General features: G+C 38.0%; 1 protein-coding gene across 2 annotated transcripts in view; it reads right to left on the bottom strand.

Moving 5' to 3' along the window:
• LOC124164901 (annexin B9-like) overlaps positions 1-23,588 on the bottom strand; it is a 33,381-nt gene extending 9,793 nt beyond the window's left edge. Inside the window, exons 1-8 of one of the 2 annotated variants that reach the window (XM_046542129.1) lie at positions 23,354-23,588; positions 21,994-22,030; positions 15,512-16,183; positions 12,449-12,625; positions 8,159-8,363; positions 7,096-7,175; positions 5,055-5,127; positions 3,311-3,484 (exon numbers count right to left, since the gene is read on the bottom strand). In XM_046542129.1, coding sequence (XP_046398085.1) covers positions 3,311-3,484; positions 5,055-5,127; positions 7,096-7,175; positions 8,159-8,363; positions 12,449-12,625; positions 15,512-16,183; positions 21,994-22,011 — 1,399 coding nt within the window. In that variant the 5' untranslated portion in view covers positions 22,012-22,030; positions 23,354-23,588. The remainder of the gene's footprint in view (positions 1-3,310; positions 3,485-5,054; positions 5,128-7,095; positions 7,176-8,158; positions 8,364-12,448; positions 12,626-15,511; positions 16,184-21,993; positions 22,031-23,353) is intronic. The other variant, XM_046542130.1, reaches the window with a different exon arrangement.
• Positions 23,589-23,973: the final 385 nt, after the last annotated feature.

The raw sequence follows: 23,973 nt of genomic DNA, 5'->3' as shown, positions 1-23,973 counted from the left end.
ACGTAAAGATGTTCCGTTCAAATTTGGCAAAGACTGTATTTATGCATTTAATGAAGTGAAGAAAATCTTGACGCAAGCACCTGTGTTGGCACACTATGATCCAACACTGCCCGTGAAATTGGCAGTTAACGCCAGCTCCACCGGACTTGGTGCTGTTTTAAGCATAGTCACTCAGGAGGGTGTCGAAAGGCCAGTTGCATTTCATTCGCGAACCTTATCTCCTGCCGAGTGTGGGTACTCACAGATAGATAAGGAGGCATTAGCAGTTGTTTTTGGCGTCAAGAAGTTCAACCAATATTTGTACGGACGGAAGTTTACCTTATGTACCGATCACAGACCCTTAGTAAGCATTTTCGGCCCAAAAAGGGGATTACCTGTTTTTGCCGCGAGTAGACTGCAGAGATATGCTTTGTTTTTATCAGGGTATAATTTTGATGTTCAGTACGTTAAATCTGAAAAACATGGTAATGCTGACGCTCTTTCACGTATGCCATTACCTGACTTACACTCTGTTAATGAAGAAACAAAATTGGTAGGAACTTATTTGCATTGTATAGCTGAGAGTTCCGTACCACTAAATTTTGAACATGTAAGAAAAGAAACACAGAGTGATCCTATCTTAAAGAAGGTGTATAATTATGTAATGAATGGGTGGCCTAACTTTATCTCAGAGGAAAATAGTGAATTACAGCCATATTTCTTAAGGAAAGAGGAACTGACTGTAGAGCATGGTATTATTATGTGGGGGTACAAAATTGTTCTTCCAAGTAAATTGCGTGACTATGTTCTGAACGAATTGCATTCGGGTCATCTAGGTATTGTAAAGATGAAATCTGTGGCTAGAAATTATGTTTGGTTCCCTAATATTGATAGACGAATAGAAGACCTAGCTAACAATTGCTCGCCTTGCCTTAGAGAACGTTCTAGCCCTCCCAAGAGTGAACTTCATGTGTGGCATTATCCCGCTTCTCCTTGGGAGAGGTTACATGTGGATTACTTGGGCCCTTTTAAAGGAAAGATGTATTTAGTGGTGATTGATGCTCATACTAAGTGGCTTGAGGTATTTGAAGTTAGCTCTACCTCGGCTAAGGTAACCATAGAAAAGCTCAGAGAGCTATTTTCAAGATTTGGACTACCTGTTTCCTTACATTCCGATAATGGCCCACCTTTCACTTCATTAGTATTTAGAAATTTTATGGTATCAAATGGTGTGAAGCACTCATTTTTGCCGCCATACCACCCTCGATCTAATGGCCAGGCGGAGAGTTCTGTTAAGTATGCTAAGCATAAGTTAAGTTGCGCTTTTGTAGAAAATGCAGATGTAAATATTGCCCTGAGTAATATATTGTTTAGTTACAGAAACTCTATTCATAGTACTACGAATGAAACCCCTGCTAAACTAATGTTTGGCAGACCTTTAAGATCCAGACTAGATCTATTGAGGCCTAATGTGGTCAAGAGAGTGGAACTTAAGCAAGAAAAACAAAAAGAGTATTTTGGTGTTAAGAAAACAAGGATTTTGTTTGAAAATCAACCTGTTCTAATTAGGGATTATCGCTGTAAAGACAAATGGGTTGAAGGGATCGTATTAAAACAATTAAGTGGTGTAATGTATTCTGTAATGTTCAAGTCTGGTTTTGTTTGTAACAGACATATTGATCAGCTCATTGGGATGAATTCCAGCTCAGTGTATGCCAATTCTGATGATGTTAAAACGGGTGATCTCTATGTCAATAATGACGCAGTGGCGGAGAGGTTCCCAAACAAAAACAACCTTTCCCCTCACTCCTCACCCACCTCTAGCATTCCCAGTACGCCACGTTTGCCTCACGCATCCCCATCGCTGCAATCCCCGGTTCCTTCTCACTCTGACACTCAGTCAAATGCAAGTGTTCCATCTCCAAACGAGGGATCAGCTGTTGATAAAAGATACCCTCAGCGCATTAGGAAGCCGGTTGATAGATTTCAATCGCAATGATCTTGTTTATTTGGTTATATTTGAGAGTTTAGTTGGTGTTTATATTAGTTTTTATAGTTTATGCATTGTTACACTGCTATTGTTATTGCCTTATATTTCCAAATATGTGTTTCCAAGGAGTTGTTAAATTTTTGTTTATTGAAACAAATTTATTTTTTTTGTTATTAAGTTTTGTTCTATGATGTAACCATTTTTGAAAGGGAGGAATTGTTGTATTTGTGCTGGAAATAAATGAGGCTCGATTGGCTCGACCGGCACGCCGCCTACCCCGGCTTATCAGCGGCAGTTGTGAGCTCGTGGAGTTGCTACCCTACCTGCCGCCGAGCCAGTCGGACTCGCTGAACTGAAAACCACGTTGTCTTGAGTCATTGAGCGGTACACCACAGATAGCATTGAAGAATCTTCTAAAATTAATCAAGAGTATATTTCCCGCCGCTGATCGTCGTCTGCAATGCTAGAGCAGACAGCCAAGTAAACATGAAATCATGGCCCTTATATACTGGTTGCTAATCTCCGGCTGGCGAGTGTTGCCTCGACCGACACTTTTACCCCTCAAACACAACTCTGGGCACAGTCCCGTAGCCACTAGGAGAAATATGGAACTAATTACACTGTCGGTGGCGGTATAAGCCTTGAACCGCTGCCGACAGCGCAGTTAGTTCCATATTTCCCCTAGTGGCAGTGCGACTGTGCCCAGAGTTGTGTTTGAGGGGAGGCGTTTGAGGGGTAAAAGCATCCATCAAGGCAACACTCCCGAGCCGGAATATGGGAGATTAGCAACCAGTATATAAGGACCATGCATGAAATATTCGTTGTGAACAAGTATTGATTGTTTGAGGCGTAACTTAGTGAAAGCGATTCATAATTACCATTAAAAAGAAGAATTTTGTGCTTTCACATCAATATTTATTCACGACCATGGTTTCAACATTAGACTAACTCGTAACGAACAACGTAACTCACCTGATGATGACGTCTAACGTTGAAACCATGGTCGTGAATTAATATTAATGTGAAAGCACAGTTCTTTTTTTAATGTTAATTAGTGAGCAAGTATATAAAATAAATTCATTTTACCAAGGGGAATCTAATGGAAATAATATTACTGATGTAGCCTTGCATTAAAATGCAAATATCCTGGTGCTTTTGTATCCAATTATTTTATAAAGATAGCAAAAAACTTTGAAGGAGTATGAACTCATGGATGGATAATCCGCAATACGGATAAGCCCCAGCCAGATAATCGGGAGTCTGCTGTACAGCACACTTAGAACAATACAGAGTACATACATAACATCTAATTTAAGAGCACTATCTTAATTATATACTGACCAATGGCTAGAAGGCCTTCCTCGATGTCCCCAGAGAATTCTTTCTTGATGGCCTTCTCCAGTGAGTGTCCACTGAGACGCTCATAGTCTACCATCAGCTGGTGGAGGTGTGGGAAACTGCGAGTGGCCAAGATGGCATTGAACGTTGACTCATCTGTACCCCATTTCTTCTCTCCTGTATCACAAAATGGCAAGAAGAAAAACAAGAGAAAGTCATAAGCCGTGTCTGAATTGTCTGCATGCTTGGCACTAGCATACTTGCACATGACATAGTGAGGGTGACAAAGCAGTGAGCATTCTAGAAGAATCAATGGATGACTATGGATGATGTTTCTAGTAGAAGATATTTGTCATCTGCACAATTTTGCAGTAACCTTTCAGGATTAGTCTTGTTTTGAAAACATGGAACAGGCAGTAAAGATACTTTTATCGATTCGTAGGGATACTTGTATCGATTAATTTATAACACCAGCATCAAATTATCTAGTAACTATATTTTTACATTATTTATCTAATATATTTTAATCAGGTACATAATGGTGAAAAAGTTAGAACAGAAGATTAAATTGCAGGGTTCATACACCATTCAAATTTCAAAATTTACTGACTTCTCATGGTTATGTTTTTTACTCCTTCACACCCACAATCTCTCATTATAAAATAAGGCAGAAGTCTTTAAGGCCGTAACACTAATAGATTGCACGTAAGGTGATTCTCTACATGACAGAATTCTGTTATTTCAAGAAATTTATATTCCACCACTATACTAGGATCCTTTTTCTGACACTGAAACTGACAGAAATTCGAAACTGAGACAATCATGGTGGTGTGGTTTCAGTGGCGGATACATATGGGAAGTGCAGCGGGTGCACCCCCCCTTGCGATGCCGCTCATATTGCCAAACACTGCGGAACCACAATTGTAAATTTTAAATGTCATAAGATGACATTGTCTTGTATAATCAGTTCCAATAAAACTTTCATAAACTTTGCATGTGACTTAATTATTTTTTATCAAGATAAAAGTAAAGGTAACTCAAGATATCTTTTACACCCCCCCCCCCCCCTTGAGTTTTTTCTGTATCCGTTACAGTGTGGTTTGTACACTCACTTTTGGAGTCCACTCATGTATAAAAGCCCTCCATTTTAGACTAAGGGACAAATTCAATTGTAAGACTTTAGGCCTATGTCTCTTTACTGCATTTCATGGACACCACTTTCCTGTTAAGTGCCCAATCTGAACTTACATTAGGTCTATAGTATGCATATTGAAAAAATAAATAAGGCCATGCTAATTGTTACTATAGTTGAAATTTTAGTTTTTGAGTTTAAACTTATTGTGGATAAAGAAATAATGGAAGGAAATTATAGCATTTGGATATAAATTTTGGATCACAAAAATTAACAGCACAGCAGACACACGAGTTACAAGAATGCAACTTCAATAACATTCCATATTTTTTTGTGCGAAGATTTTAATAGATAGATAACATTCCATAAAATAAAATAAATACTCAATGAAAGACAATTCAATACATTCTCATGCTTCCTTCAAAATCTGCCTCCACCTGAGAGTACCCTTGATTGGTAAATCTTCAAGCTAATTGGTAGAGCTTAAAGTTAAAAGTGATAAAAATCACATTTTCACCTACCTTCAATAGATTTATGCATTTAAACCTACGGAAAATGTTTGAAAAACAAAAATGCACAGTAATACATACAAGTATCAAGTTCCCTAATTTTTACCTGCTTTGAGTAAGGCTCTGGCATCCTCTGCACATATTCCTGGATTCACAACGGGGTTTTCATCACGGCGACCCTGAGAAGACAAAAAATCCCTTGAAACTTTTATCAAGGATGTGTATCTTACAAGAACTTAATTTTTGTACCAATGAATTAACTTGTTCCCAAGTTATGTGTCACAAACGTCTCAACTAGGCTTAGATCCACAAAAAATGTGTACTTTCTTGCTACAACTGGGATAAATACTATTGATAGGTATGGTCGGATTGGATACGTTACATCCAAATATCCATGGATAATGCGCTTCACCGGATCATGAAATCAGATCCTAATTCTCAGAAGAAATTGAATATGGTTTCAAAATTTTAAATTAATTTTTCAGTGAATGCAGCATCCTGTAAGAGGAACAGAAAAGAAATCCGATTCTATCTTCCCATGCACTGCGAAGCTTGTCAGAGTCACGACCCATTTTGTTTAGAAGCTCTCACAGGGGTTATGCAAGAGGATTTAAGCTGTGGAATATTTTAGACAATAAAACAGGCAAATAGAGCGAATCTTTCCAAGAGATTGATCAACCACCATTGGAAGCTCAGCACTGTAAGACAATAACCATGCCAATAGCTATTATGTCACAGATTTCACTTCCTAGGTCCATGCCTCTGATGTTTTTTCCCTCTCAAAAACCGAAAAGACAATACATCATCAGCTTTGAAGGAAAATGCCAAGTTAAACTAAAACAATGGAAGTGTGTTACATCCCTTCCCTGTCTCACCAACTGACCATTTTTGGACTACCTGCTTCAATAAAGTTTCAGGGCACGTACTTTATTCAAGGCTGTACTCTGAAGGTAACACTGATTAATGTTGAACAAGAGGCAGTAATGACTAATTATAATTACGTTGCACGCAAAATTTTCTCCACTGTAATAAAATTATCACTGCGGTGCAGTTATTAATTTGGACTGACGGATCCAGGATTTTTTCCGAATCTAACACTTTATTTCAGGTGTCAGATCTTCAGATACTTGAAAGCATTAATTTAAAATTTCAGATCCAGATCTGATATCTTCAGCAAATTTGGACCATAAGTATCCAGTAAAGGACAATATCCACAGTTATTTAGATCTGAGGTATCTGATACGACCATCCCTAATTATTAAAAAGATTTTTTGATGCATTTAAAAGCATGACTCTAGAATATAAACATTAATTATCACTAAAAGTTAATTTGGTCACAGATAACAACAATTTTTGCAAAAAAGTAGAAAACTCTACTGTTTGCCCATGAAAAGTAGGCAAATACTCAAATAAAATTCAGCGGAGTCAAATATTGCATAATCAACCTGAACTTTCCTATGGCTTGTTAACTTGTGAAACTGCACCAAAATATATACAGATGCACTGGTTAATTTAAAAAAAAAAATAGACCACCTTAATGCAACCAGCAATATGAAAACAACCACTGTTTTACAAATCCTCTGATTTTCAAAACTCGGAAATCTGGATTCCCCTCAACTAAGCAAATTAGAGATTCTATTACATATAAATAAAAATATTAAGAAAGCTTCTACTAGCTTGCCTGATTACAAATGTAACTAATAGCAAATTGACTTTTAAAATGCACAGCCTATCTGCATGGGCATGTGAAAACAATCAGTGCCTCGTGTGCCCATATGGGCCTGTAAAATAAGGGGGCTGGAATTCAACCTGGCAAATAAGTGTGAACATTGAGAATGTAAGCTCTGCAGCAAAAGGTAAAAGTATATTAATTAAGTTCTGGTGAAATACGTATCCATCATTGGTAAAAATATAACCACTCACAGTAATTCAATCAAAAAGTTAGTTTCAATTGGTGAGGGTAGAGCTCATTCTGGACTTAGTCAGGCATGAGAAATCCACATATCAAGGGTAGGGGGTCAGTTTCCTGCCCTGAACCATTCCATAGTTTTGAGGATTTTTGTTTGGAAGTGTCCAAAGTTCACAAAATTTATTACAAATTGACTGCTAATTAAAAATGCCATAAAATCTAAAATTTGAATATTTACCTGGCACAAGGACACCAATAGTCTCCTGAAGTGGCCAGATGTTTCTCCTCCAAGCTCACGTTCAAGATCTTTCCCGTACACTACAAAAATAATTCACTTGTGAGACACATTGCCAAATGAAAAGAGGCAATAAGAATACTTTAAGATGAGCTGCTAATTGGTGTAAATGAACATGTCCAAAGAAAGAAAATCCAAATGCCAATTAAAGTTTGAAAAGTGCATCTCATAAACTGGTAAATCAATTGACTAGTCAACCATCCTTGGGGAGGATAATACAGTAGATTCCGGTTAATTGGGACATATCGGGACTTGTGCACTTTGCCCCAATTAAGCGGCTGCCCCAATTAGGCAAACTATCCTGTACATGGGCATAAAAACTTCGAAATGGTAGAAAGAAGACTAAAGAATGTTTATAATGCAACATAAGTTTATGAAACTATTAATTTGATTAATAAATCAGCGAGTTTAGTTAATTTAATATCATTTTAAATAATTATAACAATTTAGCTAAAAATATTTTTCACAGCCTCGGGCGACGCTGAATGAATGTCTTTTACTAAGTCCTATTAAAGAAAAGTCCTATCCTCTTGCAGATAGCATAATAACAAGAGCTTTCAAAATAGGGCAAGAATAGGAGCATTTGTAAAAAATAAGAGTAAATCAAAGGAGGAAAATATAAAAAAATAGTATTCTGAAAACAAAAAATTTTAATTTCGTCGCGAGTATAGAATCTATGTCACCAACTCATGGCCCAATAAAGCGGCATGCTGTCGCAATTAACCGGAGAATAATCTGGGATATTCCTCTATTGGGTTCTGTTTTTCAAGATCTGCCCCAGTTAAGCGGCTGTCCCAAGTAACCGGTGGACCCATTAAACCGAATCTACTGTAGTTTTTAACCTGAAAAGAGCTAGGATAAGAGAGCTAGGGACTAGGCGACTATTCTCCATACGAGCGACCAGACAATCAAAAAACAAGTTTCATCAATTTTTCAACCATTAATCGGCATTCAGATTTTCTGGTCTTTGGACTAAACCAGCATTTGATAACAAAAAATCACTTACTAGCTTTGTATGTGGAGCGTATCACGTTGATGTAGTGATTGGATGAGGTGGCAAGAATCTCAACAAGGCATGCTTCGTCAGTTCCCACACCGGACATGGCATCATGGAGCTCCTTGGCATAGAACTGAGGCAGTGGAGTCACACATGCCAACACCAAGTCTTCAAAACGGCCACTCAATTCCCCTTTCAGATCTTTTATCAAATCCTTCAAGAGGAAAACCATTTCAATTAGTTAGGTGTGAGGTTTCAGAGGCATTAATATTCATAGTACAAATGGGAAAGAGCATTACTGTATTTCTCCGAATATAGTTCCCCCCCTACTTTTGAGGCTAGAGTTTTGGGAAAAGTTAAAAAAATGTGTTTGAACATTGTCCCCTCCTTTACTTATACCTTGGGCATTTTTGGAAAAAAAGGGGGGACTACCGTATAAGCGCGTGTAAGAGGCGCACCTTTTTTCCCAAACATTGCATCCGAAAATGGGGGTGCGCCTCTTACACAAACTTCTTATCTTCCCCCCCTCCCCTACCCGGTCGCAAGTCCAAGGGGAACTGAGGGGCCTTGGTTTACAGCGTGAGTCGGTCATATGAAACCCTGGGTCAAAATCAAGCGGCAGGTAGGGGAGTTTCTCCCTTAGTGACGTATTTTTAAAATGCTCCTGTTTGAATTTCTTGTAAGCATCGCGCCGTCACGTCGGTACCCCAGAGGTGAACATTGAAAAGATCGCGCGGGGTGATTCGCTCCGGAGCGCGCGCTAAATTTACTACCACGAGTCATTTATATCCCGCGGCATTTATACTGCATATAGTAATCGCTTATCAAACGTATAGAAACGCGTAGTTTTGAAGGGCATACCTGATTCGTCAACATCTGTCTTGCCGAGCAATTTCCATTACGCTGAGCACCTGATTTTTCAAAAATTATCTTCAGACGCTAATATGAGGATTTTTGCAACTGAAAATTATATTGGTGTCAAAACCTGCGGTTTAAAAAATTCGAACGAGTGTGTTCATTGTTGGACTAGCGCTGAAGGAGAGGTCGAGGGGAAGGAGCGCGCTCCATATTTTAAGCTACGAGGCTATGAGCGAAGGAGCAAGGGAAGAACACGTCCGATCTTGCGTGTGACGTCGTTGCCTTTAAAGTGAAGAGGCGAAGGCACAGCAATGTGATGTACGCAGTTTGCGTTGCCTGAAGTTTCCAGTCCGTCTCGTCTTGTTTGAATGCGCTTATGCTACGCTTGTTTCTTCCGAAATTGTGCTGTTAGGACTAAGTTGAATATTAGTAGCCTTGTTTTAGCTATAAATCTTTGTGTCAATCAATTAGAGCTCAAAAAACTTAAATGCTGTCAGATATACGTCGCGTTAGGTCTAATTCTTTTTATAACCTCGTGCGTGTCATACAATTGCTGAAAGATATCGAGATATATTTTCGAGCTCAGAAGGTGACTCACCTAGCTTTTGACCTCCAGAAACTCGGAGAATTGAACCTGGTAGACCGAAAAAGGTCAGTTGGTGAGATGGGGTAGGGATGAAACGCGTTTCCATTGATCCCCTGTAACTTGATAATTTCCTATTTTCCTATGGAGTCCCGGAAAGGAAAAAAACGGCCCCTTGCACACACACCGAATTTGGACGGCCGGTAAAATATCGGCCGGTATTTATATTTTTCCTCGGCCGATATTTTACCGGCGAAGCGATACTTGCACACACGCCGGATTTTTACCGGTCAAACGATAAGTTGCTATGTTTTTGAGCCGGCGACGGCGATCCACAGTGACAATGGCCGGCAGCTAACCGGCATTTAGCCGGTGCCGGCGCGTGTTCGGTACGTGTGCAAGCTCCAATGCTCTCCCATTGTTCACTATTGGAATGTGGACGGCCGATATTTTACCGGCCGTCCAAAATCGGTGTGTGTGCAAGGGGCCTTAAATCTACGACGTGGTTATTTTCCTAAGGCGCTGAGATTGCCCCGATTGTTGTCCTATCTCTTGGGAAGGTTCATGCTATGTGCCTGTCGTGTTTTGCCTTAAAATTTTCCACGGCTGTAATTCTATTGCAATACTCCTGCGAGAGCTTTTAAACGAAATTGTTCGTGAGTAGGACAAGCAACGTAGAGCGATGACGTATGCGAAGAGAGGATCGGAACTCTTTCTACTCACTCTTATGCCGCTATTATCGCCGCAGTTATCAAAATTTCCTCTTTCAAATAGTACTGAAAGGGGAAATTTCGATAACTGTCGAAATTCCAGGCATACGTCTGCAACACCGCACGATAGGATAAAAAAAATACCGTAAAATTTTTTTTCTTTATTGCTTCCTTCCTCAAAATAGGGGTGCGCCTCTTACACGTGTGCGCCTCTTACACAAGCTTATACGGTATATTCAGACATATACGGTAATTGAAATTAAAAGTTGAAACCTAAATATTTCTGCCAGAGAATTGCAGGGTTTTTAAAAGATTCCCAAAATTGAATCCCCTCACTTTTCTGTAGCAAAAATCTTCACTTCCTCAGAGTTCTTTGCACTGTCCTTGAAATTATTTCACAACATTTTAGATAAGCTCGGCTAGTCACAGCCAACTAGGTACATCTGTTATGATGAAATCGGCCCCAAAGCCATTTGAAGCCAGACTGGCAACTCCATAAAGAGAATGAAAAACTACAGGCATCTATGAATTGTTAGCTTATAGTCAGTATATGTAGTCACTTGACCCATCAGGGGCCATTTTTCTAATGCAACACATCTAATGTAATTACATTTATTTCAGTATTTAAATATTGAATACTTCTGGAAAATTATAAATGCATAAATAAATAAAATTCTCTACCTATAATAATTATCATAATAACTTGAAAAAAAAAACTGCAATTTTCGATAGGCATCAACTACCACAATCTACATTAGTTCTTAAATCGACATTTAAATGAAAATTTGTAAATAACACAAATAGACTACTTTCCATGCTGTAATAACCTGAAAAAGATGAGATTTCTGATAGACACTGACTACACCAAGTTGGCATTATCACGAGTCACTTCTCAGGGATCTTCAGCACTTGTTACAATGGACTTATTCTGTGCTTTAGTAAAGACAAGTTTGACTTAATTGCGAGATAAATAAACAATCTAAATCGATTCAAAAACAATACCCAAAGCCTCTGGTTGGCCACAAAATGTAGGGAACAATCATTTTGAGGTTGAGATAATTCTATATTTTCACCGTTGTTTAAAGAATTGACTTTATAGGAGAAAATAAGAAAATATTCTATCAAAAAAAAATTAATTCACTTGCACGCTTTCCTGTGGTCACTAATGGCCTTTAAGGTTCTGGAGAGGATTCTCATGGCCTATGACTGCAAAAACTACATTCTAAACCATATTGCTTTCACAAAACTCATTTCCACCTGTACTTTCAAAATATATGTAACCTTTCTGTTTAGAGGACAAGATTAATTGCCGTGAGATATCAGCAACCCAGACAGCATGGTAAGCATTGTTTCTGGCCATTAATTGGCATTGGATTTCGACGCATAAAAACAAAGATATTAAGTTACCTAGAATAAAAGTAGTTTCATACGTACTAGTTGCTATTTCATGATAGATCAAAAGAGATAAGAGGCTACCAGATTTAGATGAGTGGTGTTCGGAATTTCCCACAGATAAATTATATCCGATAAACGTAAGCATAAATCCAGACGAAAGGCGATGTATTTTGCATCACTAAATTTCCTTACTCAAACAACGACTAACGATTGAAACAATTTATAAGCGCCGCACAGAATAAAAATCATGCAAAGCATTGTTTTGTCAATCATTATGCCAATGCAAAACCGACGAAGCCATTTCTCAATGCACTTAATTAGTGTATTGACGTAATCATTCCATTATTTTGGCCTTTTTCCACAGAAAATTCAAAAATTAACTTATGAAACTGTATCGCGGTTATTTAATGCCTCAAATGTTTCCATTGGTGTATGTTTATTGTTCCTGTACGTTAAGCGGCAGTTAAGTGAAATAAAGTATTGCATTTGTTTCTGCAGTCGAAACTCTCGGAAAAACATCGGCTATCTCTCGTAATGGCGGGGGTCTTGCAAGAGCCCATACTCACTTTAACGAGGTTCCACTGTACATGTTTGAAAATGGCACTGCGTGAAATAGCGTCAAACAAGGCATAAGTGCATGCGCTTTAACTTTTTACGCAGAAAAAATAAATTATCTACTGATTGTAAATTTGTGTGTGATACTTATTGATCCACTCCAGTAATAATGCCAAGGGAAGATGATGGAATGCTAACCTTTCCATAAAGGGCCTTGAACTGGTTGGCTATTTCTTGCCTCTGCATGTTCGACTTCTTGGCCAGCACTTGGATGATGGCTTTCTCATCCGTTCCTAGGCCCTTCATTGCCTTCCTCAGTGCCTCAGCATCAGCTCTTGCGTTGAAGTCAGCCGCAGGCACAATGGTGGGGTTGGTCTGCAAAACAGAAGACCTCATACATCAACAATGGATAATATATTGGGAATCAAAATATAAACAAATATCACATCAAAATATAAACAAAAATGCATTTAAATAAACAACAACAGTATAGACTGAAAATTCATACTAATAATTCTTAATGGAATGAGTTAGGTATTCTTCAATGGATTAAAACATTTAATTATCAAATGTCTTTTCACTTAGTTTGAACAAATTATTGCGATATACAGTTTTGATACTTGTTGGTAGTTAATAATAACCATACGCCCATTTCATTGGATCACATTTTAGCTGCTTTAGTTCTCCACAAATTTTAAGAACAATAATTTTTCGATCTTATCATTTTATTACAAAAATATAATGTGCAATAAAGTTATCCAAATAATTTTTCACACACAAAACAGTCAAGACCGTATAGAAACAAGCTATGGGAAGAATCTCAAACTTTTTCCAACTTATCTATTTAGGAGATGTTTCTTTTTTGGAATGTGATTCTAATCGCAAATTTCTGGAGTAGGGATAATTCCATATGAAGATGGATATAGGTATCCCCAAAAGACCTTATGATACATCAGAACAGAAATCACTTCAGTACAGGTTTAACAACGCTGACCACATAACTGTTGATCAAAGCTGAGTCAGAATGAACCAGCTTGAATACAGTTTACTGCTATGAAAATTTGGTTCAAGTGATCTTCCCCGGGCATTTCAATGTTCAGGAATCTCTCTAAAAATGCCCAAGTATCAATTTTTTCCATTGATGTATGTTCCACTCTATAAAAATGCTTTCCACTTCCTGACCACTGAACATAAAACATATCAAGTCACTACTTTTTGGGGCTCACCTATGGGAAATTATCATAGGACCATACACAAATCGTAGTGACTAGCTGAGCTTGGTGAATTAAGAATTGGTCAGAATTAATTGGTGATGTAACTTCCAGATAAGGAGAGACAATGTTAATTTATAATAGGAATACAAGAGTTCCTAAAACAGAGCTCTGACGAAACCCAGTCTATAACAAACCACGCAAAAAAATTTAAATATCATAGCAAACAAATTGTATTCCTAAATATTTAAACCATGTGGTCACCCCCACCTTTTGCTCAATATCATTTCTACAAGAACAGACAAATCACAATACTTTGGAGCAATAATTTCACAAATACACAAAAACACTCCAGGATATTTAAGGACACACTTAAAAAATATTTTTTGCTTCAATCTCTGTATTTCATCAATAGCTAAACACACATAACATGTCACCACAAATTTTTATTTTTATAAACAAAACAACGTGATTAACCATTTCATGTCAAAGTAAACCTGATTCAGATAAGTTCTGCTGAGTCCACCATATGTGGCGACTAGTTTGAAATTGCACAAGGGACAAAATCATGTCATTAAATAATACATTAGCTTCACAGACACACAATACATTGGATGGATTGGGGGACGACATTGATGATCATATATTTGAATAATGATAATTGGACAGACATCCAGAAAGTAAGGATACAAACTTTATTAATAAAAAAATACGTAATAATAAATTTTGATGAAATTTGAAGGGTTTGTTCAAAAATATGTTACCACTTTTTCCACAAAAGCAATCCTTATTATTGATGTATAAAGCATTTCGGAGCCTGAACACCAGACTCACCATACCCTTGTGAAATGAAACCTATGCAATTAGTCAAAAACCAGCAAGAGGGAACAGAGAGTGTTCCACGGCATTACATGAATTAGGTTGGTAGCCATCAGAGATGTGGATTTTTAAATTACTTGTGCAATTAGGAACAGATATTTTTCAGAGCATCACACAAAATCATCGCCTTAGAACATCAGAATATTCAAGAAAAGATAAAATCAGAGATATTTTGCAGAATGAATAGCAATCAGAATTCATTTATCCCTCTCTAAATGAACATAGGACTGTTATGGAAAAACAGAAAAGGTGGAACTCAGATCATACCACTGCAATGGGCACCTGTTTTCTTTTTGTTTTGTTAATGCCTTATGTCCACACAACCCTTGCCATAGATCCATTTAAGCAGCTTCAAAGGTAGTACGATGATGTGGGCCCTTCAATTTAGTGAAAATATAGTGATCTAAGGGTACTACGCCTCAAGAGTACATCGAGTCATTATGTCCCATTCAAACAATACGAGCATGACTTCAGTGAGTTCTGGGGCATTGCCTCAAAAGAGTGAAAGATCACAAGTCTGTACTCCCCTCTCGTCATCTTTGACGCTCCAGTAGTACAAAACTATTTTACAGGTGGAAAGTTGACACCATGCTCTGAGTAAAAATTAAGTGAGTCATGGACACCCAATAGCAACTTTCAGTAGTGATAAGATGGCTTTAATATATGTACCGCAGAAATCAGAAATTCCCTGTTCAAAAATATCTAATGGCAGAAACTGCTGTGACTTGAATTTGTTTGGAAAGAAACAGCCATGACAACCAGCTCTCAAGACATCACACTTTAGAGGTCCTTTGATAACATTTTGGGAATAAGGCGATGTAAAGAACCAAATTACTGAGGCAGTCTCACACTAGCAGGATTGACTGGCTGACAGATGAAGTGGCTGTGATGCCATATTATAACTCACTGAGTATTCCACAGCATATAATGACCATAAGGAAGGAGTCCCTATAATAGCTAAGGGTGCTAAGTATGAAAAATAACAACCTCAACGTCATACAAAATCTTAGTATTCTTACTTTCCAGACAGCCATCGTATTAACAAATGAGGTCTTGAGAACAATTAACAATTTTTCAACACTTAAACAAAAGGGCAGGGGAGAAAGTATCCCAACAAATGATTTCAGTAAACTTACAACAGATATTGAAGTGACCTCATATGTTTATTTACCTTGACAGGATGCTGTGGCACAGACTGGTGACTAGATTTTGCAGCACCACCTCCATGACTAGAATGTTGCGGCGTGGGAGATACAGACACCTTGGGATACACACTAGGGCTAATGGAAGAGGGTGTATGGACCTTGGCATGATCCAGGTGACCCTGCGATGTATGCTGGGTTGGGTAACTGCTCTGAGCAGGAGGTCGAATTGGGGGGCAATTGCTTAACTGAGGGGTATACCCCACACTCGGATTGGTTGGATAAGAGGGGGCAATTGACGCATTTGGATATGGACCCGTACTGGGTGCATTTGGATATGGACCCGTACTGGGTGCATTTGGATATGGACCCATGTTGGGTGCATTTGGATATGAACTGGCACTGTGAACATTTGAATAAGGACTGGAGGAGTTGGGATATTGGTTCATGCTAGGAACATTTGGGTACGAGGGCTGAGAACTAGGATATGGAGGCATGGGATTGTTGGCCATAGGCTGCGGAGCCATTGGATAACCAGCTGTGGGATAAGGAGCCGCAGAGGGCTGGAAAGTGTTGGCTGGATACGGAGGGGCTGGTGCAGGCACGTTGAATCCTAAGGCCGCGCTTGGCGGACAGATCCCATATGGCAAGTGCATGGGATCAGACGAAGGCTGGCCAGCACCCGGGTTCGGAGGATAGTTCTGTTAGCAATGGATGGAGGGGTGAGATGTATAATTCAGATACATATTCCCATAGCATCCAGCTAAACTTATCCACATTTTTGCATTCTGACTTTCAAATTTTACAGCAGTTTTTTTCAGCCTCATTCAGTCATTTGAGATCTAATTTATTTTATCATTGAAACCAAAATAAATTTCAAAAATTAATGCAATACAAGTAATATAATACGAGGCTCTGTATATGCAAGATTGGTTACAAAGAGAATTAATGAAAATGAAGTCAAATAACTCCATGACAGATGAGAAAAATAGTAGCAAAAGATGATTTCAAAATGTAGCCAAGATAGGTTGCTCAAAAGAAAAAGATAAGCAATATCTCACTTATGATCAGAGAAAGTATTTACAAAGAAATAAGGAAAACCTATAAAATGTCTTTCCTCAAACAGTGGTGACCTTACAGGATGAAATTTGTTTACACCACACCGTCTTACAAAATTAAATGTTTCCAAAAATATGTATTTGTTTTTTCAAATGCATTTCAAGAAAACTAAATACAATCCACACCTGGGTGTATTTAGTAAAACATGCTAATATCGTTCCTTTTCCTGGTTACATGTCCTATACACTCCCCTTGCTTAGCTAGCTTACACCAATTCAAAGAGTTGCTGCACCCCTGGGTACGCTACCAGTTCAGAAATCTTTCTGAAAGTCCCATTGTAGGTAGATGGCTTGAAGGTGTAACTAGCGGCATACCTAACCAGTAATTGGGAGATTCAGGTTTGAATCACAGAAAAGCCAAATTACATTTCCACAGCAAATTTTACCCTTGATTTAATAACTTTGCAGCAGTTTGCCATACCCGGTGCAATATAACTAATTGAATGCATAATTTGGATATTGTTTTCCACCAGCATTCCTCTAAATTTCTGGGGAAATTTGCAGGCTTTTAACTGCATCTTCCAAAAAATATATACATATCTACCAAGTAAAGCTAAAAATTTTGAAATTATAGTCGGTATAAAACAATAATGAATGGAAAATGTGGAAGTTTCGGTAAATATTAATTAGGAAAATCTTATTCTAAATATAAATCTCCTCACACTTTCACACAAAAGGAATACCAAAGGAGATAGAAAGAATCAGTTTTACATAATATCAAAGATTTACAGAGCAATTCTTAAAACAATCCTTAACTAAAATTTAATGAATTAATTCAAGACATAATAACATTCTGCATTCTTTACATTAGCTTAAAATATCATACACAAGTCAAAATAGCATTGAAGTTAAAATGCAACAAATTTAAAATACGGGAACACAACCCTGGACTGAAAATTTTCTCTACTGATAGTGAAGCACAAGTAAATTTGTAATTACAATACAACCTCTCACTACTGTTTTCAATTTTATTACAGAATTCAATACTTGAGCAAAGTACCTTTGACTAAGACACACAAGAACACATTCCTATTTGCAGTTTTCAAAAGCTAATATGGAAGGCTTGCAGCTGAGCTTTAAGCCACCGAGTGCATTCACTGGATTGCAGATGGAGGGCCAACCCCTAGATATAAGGGTTAGCTGCAATATAAGCGAGTTTACTTGTCAAATAAGCACTCATAGACAAAAAGCAGCAGCAATCTGAAATGGTACAGGTATATCCCTGGTTAAGATAGGCCATCTGAATGATACGTTAAGCCTCAGAAGAAGCCATGACTTGGCGACGGTAGGCCACCAACAATTATGCCTCTTATCACCAAGAGGAGAGGGCAATGACTCTTCTTCATATACGTGAAGGTGGAGACCCTGGGGGTCAGTACTGCGACACTCACTCAGGTAAAACATTGCGGAGGTAAACTAGGTAGTCCCCCATTCGGATCCCCAGGTGGCAACTACCCGAGAGAGTACATCGATTCAGGTGAGACACCATAGAATTTCGATATACCTTTCTTTTCAACACTCAGACAATGCTGAGAAGATTTTTCTAGAAATCGGCAGACTGGAGTTAACCAACCATAGCAGGTAAAAAGATCCCCACCACCTCACCCCACTGTCTTGAACCCTCAGCAACTCTCCTAATTTCCCTCTTCTCCTGACTAACGGAGAATCAACTTTCCCTCCCACAACATAACCCCCACTACTCAAAGTTTCCCTCTTGCATTGCAATCAGCATGGTGTTCAGACCTAGTCTACATTTGCCGCACACCGGCTAAGTTTCTTCCCTCAAGTGGAAGGGTCAGCATTTCATACTATAGGTTTAAACTACTTTTTTAAATATAGCAGACTCCTGATTATCTGGCTGCGATTTATCCGCATTGCGGATTATCCGTGCATGCTTTTTCACTCTCGCTCTAATTTTTCCATGATCTTTATAAAAAAAATCAGATGCAAAATCATCGGAATTACTACATCAATGCTAGGATACACCGGGCTTATTATTTCCGTTAGAATACCCTTCGTAAAACGGAAGCAGTCACGTGCTAGCTGCATTCACGGGAGCTCCGTGTTCCTGTTTTCCAAGCCTCACAGTGTGAGACCACGCTCCTTGATCACCGATACACGTCGCTCAGCAGTTGCAACCCGGATAACTTGTGCCAGACGCGACTACGTGACATGGTGCCTCACAGTGTAGTTTCCGACATCGAGCAGTGGTTTTGAAGCATTCGTGCAGACCACTTTTCTGTATCCGTGATTACACAGCTGCCAATGTGTGGTTTTCGAAACTAGGCCATACATAGAGCATTAATAATACAAGTAAAACCATGTTATCGCTGTTAAAAAGAACACAAACTGGCAAAGAAAGCTCTCAATGAGTCCGGGAAGCACCCTAAAATAACAGAAAAACTGCCTAAATAATAATAGATTGCTTGTTTTACGTAAATTATGAACATTGCAAGACATTTGAGTGAAATTTTGGATAATTCGTGTTTTTAGATTACTCGTGCCGTCTCTCCTCATCATTAGCCCGGATAATTGGGAGTGTACTGTAATTATAGTTTAAATTTGTTAAAAATATTAATCCCTTGATTGTACTTTGGTTTTGTTTAATTTGGGAAGTTTTTCCCTCATTTTGTATCACCAGCAGACAGAATGCACTCTTCTTCTGGTCAGGGCAACATTCAATGGCGCCGACTCCATGGGGGTTGAGGGGGCCCGAGCCCCCTCAAAAATTTGTTATGGGTGTGAGGAAAAAATGTGTCAGGCTTGCTGATTTTCCCCGGAGTGTCCAGATATCGAGATTCTAGTTATCAGGGCTCTAATGATGATCAAATGACTATTCAAAAATTCTTAAAAAACTTAAAACTCACTACTTATAATATTTCCCGGGGCAAGATCTCCGGTTTGGGCCCCCCCAATATTTTTTGTAAGTCGGCACCCCTGGCAACATTAGTAACCTACCGTTTGTAAACACTTCACCACAGTATCTCAATAATAATTCACTTGATTGTAATGAAATAAAACTGGAAATGAAAGGAAATATTTTCTATACTTCTAAATGACATCAAAATTTCATCTCTGCATTCATACTTTTCCTCAATTTGTATAAAAAAAGGCATAGTTTCTCCCACAACCCTCAATATCCCCACTTCTCGACACTCAAATCCCATCCTCCACCTTACCCCCTCCCTTCAAGCACCAAGACCTATAATAGGAAGAACTCTTAAGAATTATTTTTCACTTGATAATGTTGTTTGAAATTTAAAAAAAATGCGTAGTGCCGAAATAAAACTCAGTGGAAATATTGCAATGCCCAATTTTACTAATATTAAGAATTTCAACCATATCGTGCCTCGCATCGTACGAGACAAAAAATACAGTGGAACCTCGTTAAAGCGAGTAGGGGCTATAGCGACACCCCCGCTATTACGAGAGATAGCCGATACACCGTCAATTGACCCTATAATAAACGTGTTATAAATTCGTTTTTACGAGACCCTTTCGGTGTTGGCTCTCGCCATAGCGAGGGTTTCACCGCCGAAAGACTTTCATGAAGACTCCTTAACCTCTGTAATTGCTAGCGATCTGTTAGAAATGAAGTTAATGGAGTGCTCAGTCTCAAATTTATGTGGTAAACTGTCGTTCGATAAATATAATGATGACGAAACAATGCTTTGTTTTTTGAGCAATGCATGATTTTTATTCAGTGCGGCGCTTATAAATTGTTTGAATAGTTAGTCGTTATTTGAGTAAGGAAATTTAGTGATGCAAAAAACGCTTTATGCTTACGTTTATCGGATAGATGTTTACCTGTCGCCGCACCACTCCTGTTCCTGTATATCTGTTCGCAACAGGTGTATTGGCTATTATTTGCTCCACCTCCGGTAAAGCGACAATTCGCTATAGCGAGTGTTTATTAGTGCACCGTGGGGTGTCGTTATATCGAGGTTTCACTATATATGCTATTTCGTATTTGAAAGACTTACACGAAACTTAAAATTGCTGTCGCTGCCAAATTCATTCACGAAAGACTAATATTGCCATTAAAAGAATGAAAAATAACTACTTTTTCCTATTTAAATGATTTTAGCATGTATATACTTGGTTTAGCAGTCTGGAGATGAGAAGGAGAGGACAAGAGATGTAAAGGGAATAGAAGGGAATGAGCAAGCATGGTTGTCCCTTCAACTGCAAGCATCAAACTCAGCAGGAAAGCCAAATTCACACCAAGCAAAGAACTTTTATCAAACTAATGGTTTCTCTTTTCCCAAGCAAAGCTAGCACCCTTTGGTGAAGCTCTCTCATGCAGAAAATTTTATGAAACAAGTTTAAACAAATCAACACTTTTTTGTGGTTTTAACTTCAATTTTCATCAACTATATATGTGCGCGGTGCTGACCGTGCTTTATAATTTCCAGGAAATCTTAAAATTATGAAAATAGTGGAACTTTTAAACAATTTTTGGTGCTTTTACAATTACATACATATTTCCAAGTTCTCTTTAGGGATGCACCTTCATAAGAGTCTGTTCTTTGACTGTAAGGAATCTTATATGAATAAATGGAGAAGTACTTGAAGAAATAACATTGAAAATAGAGCTGTCATTTTCCAAGTGTCAAAAACAGTACAATTTGCCTACAAAAATAGATTTAAAAAGTGTGAACGCAAAGATGAATTTCACATGATTTTGAGGAAACACATAAAAGTATTTCCATCCATTTCCAGTTCACTAAATTACAACCGATTGAATAGTTGCAGAGATACAACACATCTCGCTATTAGGTCTTTGACTCTTTACAATGGCAGTAAGTACTCATGTACAGAAAGAATGTGATTTTAATCAATAGTGTTCATCTCTTCTCTGTCCAGTTCATTCAACAGTATTATGTAGATGAAAATGGTGGCTTGTGTTGACCCTGTGATAATTGTGTAATTATAAAAAAAAACTGGCTCATGAAAGCAATGCATGCCGAAGCATGGGATTTGTCTAATGTTCCATTTCTGGGAACCCTTATTCATGTTTTTAAAAATTTCATAGATAACCTAATATTGTTTTGATTATTGTTTAATACTTCTTTCTTCTTAAAATTTGTAAATTCCAACATTATTTTTAATTCAACCATAAACACAAATGGGTCATTGATAGTTTCTCCAAAGATGATGGCAAAGGTTAGCTCTTCATAGGTTCAATGTAACAAATTCACAACACAAAAATAAATCACTGCACAATAAATTCATTCAAGAGACTTTTTGTACGCATTATTATACAAAAAATTCACTACATGGTAAACCCCAAAAAAATAAGCTTGAAACTTCTTCAAATTGTTTTCAGTGTCCTAATAAAAAATGGTACAAACCAAGAAAATTTTAGTATAACTAGAATATCCATCCCTTACCTGGTACGGGTAGCTCATTGTTGATACGGAGAAAAACCTAAAAAATAAAAACAGAATTATTAGAAAAACACATAGGCACAAAGATATGAAGCACAATACACCTTATCAAATGGAAAAATTGGGTAACATTTTTTCCCACCCAAACAGTGTTAACCAAATTAATTTTACCACGCAGGTAACTATAAAATAATTTAACATCCAATTGCATCACCACATATGGTACTATAGTATCTTCAAATATAAGCAACACATTAATTTTCCATAGAGTTAGTACAAGCTTTCATACGTTTCCAGGTAATCACCTTTTCAAATACTTTTGAATTAAGATATTTCATCGAAAGTTTGGTCTCCACCAGCTGCACTCTTGAAGATTTATTTATGATAAAATAGTACCCACTGGTGACCATTCATTGAATATTTGCATTGAAGACCATTCCCCTCTTTTTTCAGCAGGAATTATTTAATTCTTTCTATGTGCCCGTTATACCAACACTCAAGGGAAGCAGAACATAGGCACTGGTCAAACTCTTTGGCTTCAGATTAAAATCCAAACTAGGTTCTAAAAAGACCCATACATTTGTACTGATTCTCCTCTTTCAGATGTGTGTTCCCCTAAAATTACTTTAATAATAAAAGGATAATTTCACCCATACCCGAAATACCTGGAATGATTAAGCTCAGAAAATCAAAAAGACAGAGAGTGAAAAGAAACTTACGCTGCTCTCTAAGGCGACGTTGCTGGTGAAGCAATAAAGACCTTCGAACTTCATGCATCAAAAAGAATAAATTGGCGGCCTAGGGGATTCTACGGCGGAACACCATGGTAAACAAAATTGGCTAACCCCCACAACATAAAAAGTAACGTGCTAAAGTTAACTAAGGATAAAACGAAGCCAACCTATACTTCAGGATTGTAAGCTACCCGTGATGAGTTGCACTTTAACTATCCCATTACAATGAAAATTTGCTAAGTGACATCAGCAACCAAGCAGCTAAGGCCTGATCCATCTCATTGTCAAAATCGGGGACTTTGGAACAACTATTTACCCCTTAACTAACCTAACAGCCTCAAATGGTTACTTTAAAAATCCATCTTTTCCGCTCTTTCCTATTAGTGCTATTCTTTCCTCACCTCTTTCGGAAAAACCAGTAAAGCAACGAAGGTCACAATTTCTTTTTTTTTTCATTTTTGTCATTTAATACTCCAATAATGTTATGTTTCCTAACAAATATGAGGTTGTCATATATAGATATACGAGGTTGGCATACCAAAGAAAGAAAGCATAAGAAAACCAATGCTTTCGTGTTAACTGTGAAAAAATGATTAAAATGCTACTATAAAACGAAGAGAGACACTTACCTTGATACAAGACAAATATCAGCAGAACGCTAGCCTCGCCCTAAGCTCCTACAAGCTACCGAACAAATATTTGAACAGGCGGGAAAGAGCAGATAATTTGTTGTCAACTGGAGCGTCAACGAATTTCAACTGCTTCAGATAATCTTCGCGAACTAAAATTTAAATACGGCCGATGAGGATTGGCAAGTACATCAACGTCCCCAATTCCCGTTTCCGTTCCACACCATTCCACACTGCGGGCTGCGGGTTGCTGTCTATTCGTCACTGGGCAAGTCACCACCACACGTCACCACCGTGCGACCGTGCCGTCACGAGCAAATTCAAAGAAATTATTTCATCACTAACGTCATCAATGAATCAGTACAATGTTGCCAAATGTTGATTAAAAAAGGGCGGGAGCATGGCGATAGAATTTAAATCAGTATAAACCATCCTTACTCTGAGGTATAAACAGATATAAACGCATGTTGTGTAATTACACTAAAAACCCAATTTTTCATTAGCAAAAATGTTTTAATGCAATACGTCAAATTTATTTTTAAAATGTCTTCATTTTTTAGCAAAAAACATTGTCTGTTGATTGAAATGCCCGCACACAAGTGTTCATTTGGAACGGTAGA

Source organism: Ischnura elegans, chromosome 9 (assembly GCF_921293095.1).
Source record: "Ischnura elegans chromosome 9, ioIscEleg1.1, whole genome shotgun sequence".
Classification (NCBI taxonomy): domain Eukaryota; kingdom Metazoa; phylum Arthropoda; class Insecta; order Odonata; family Coenagrionidae; genus Ischnura; species Ischnura elegans.
This window is presented reverse-complemented; position numbering and strand designations above follow the sequence as displayed.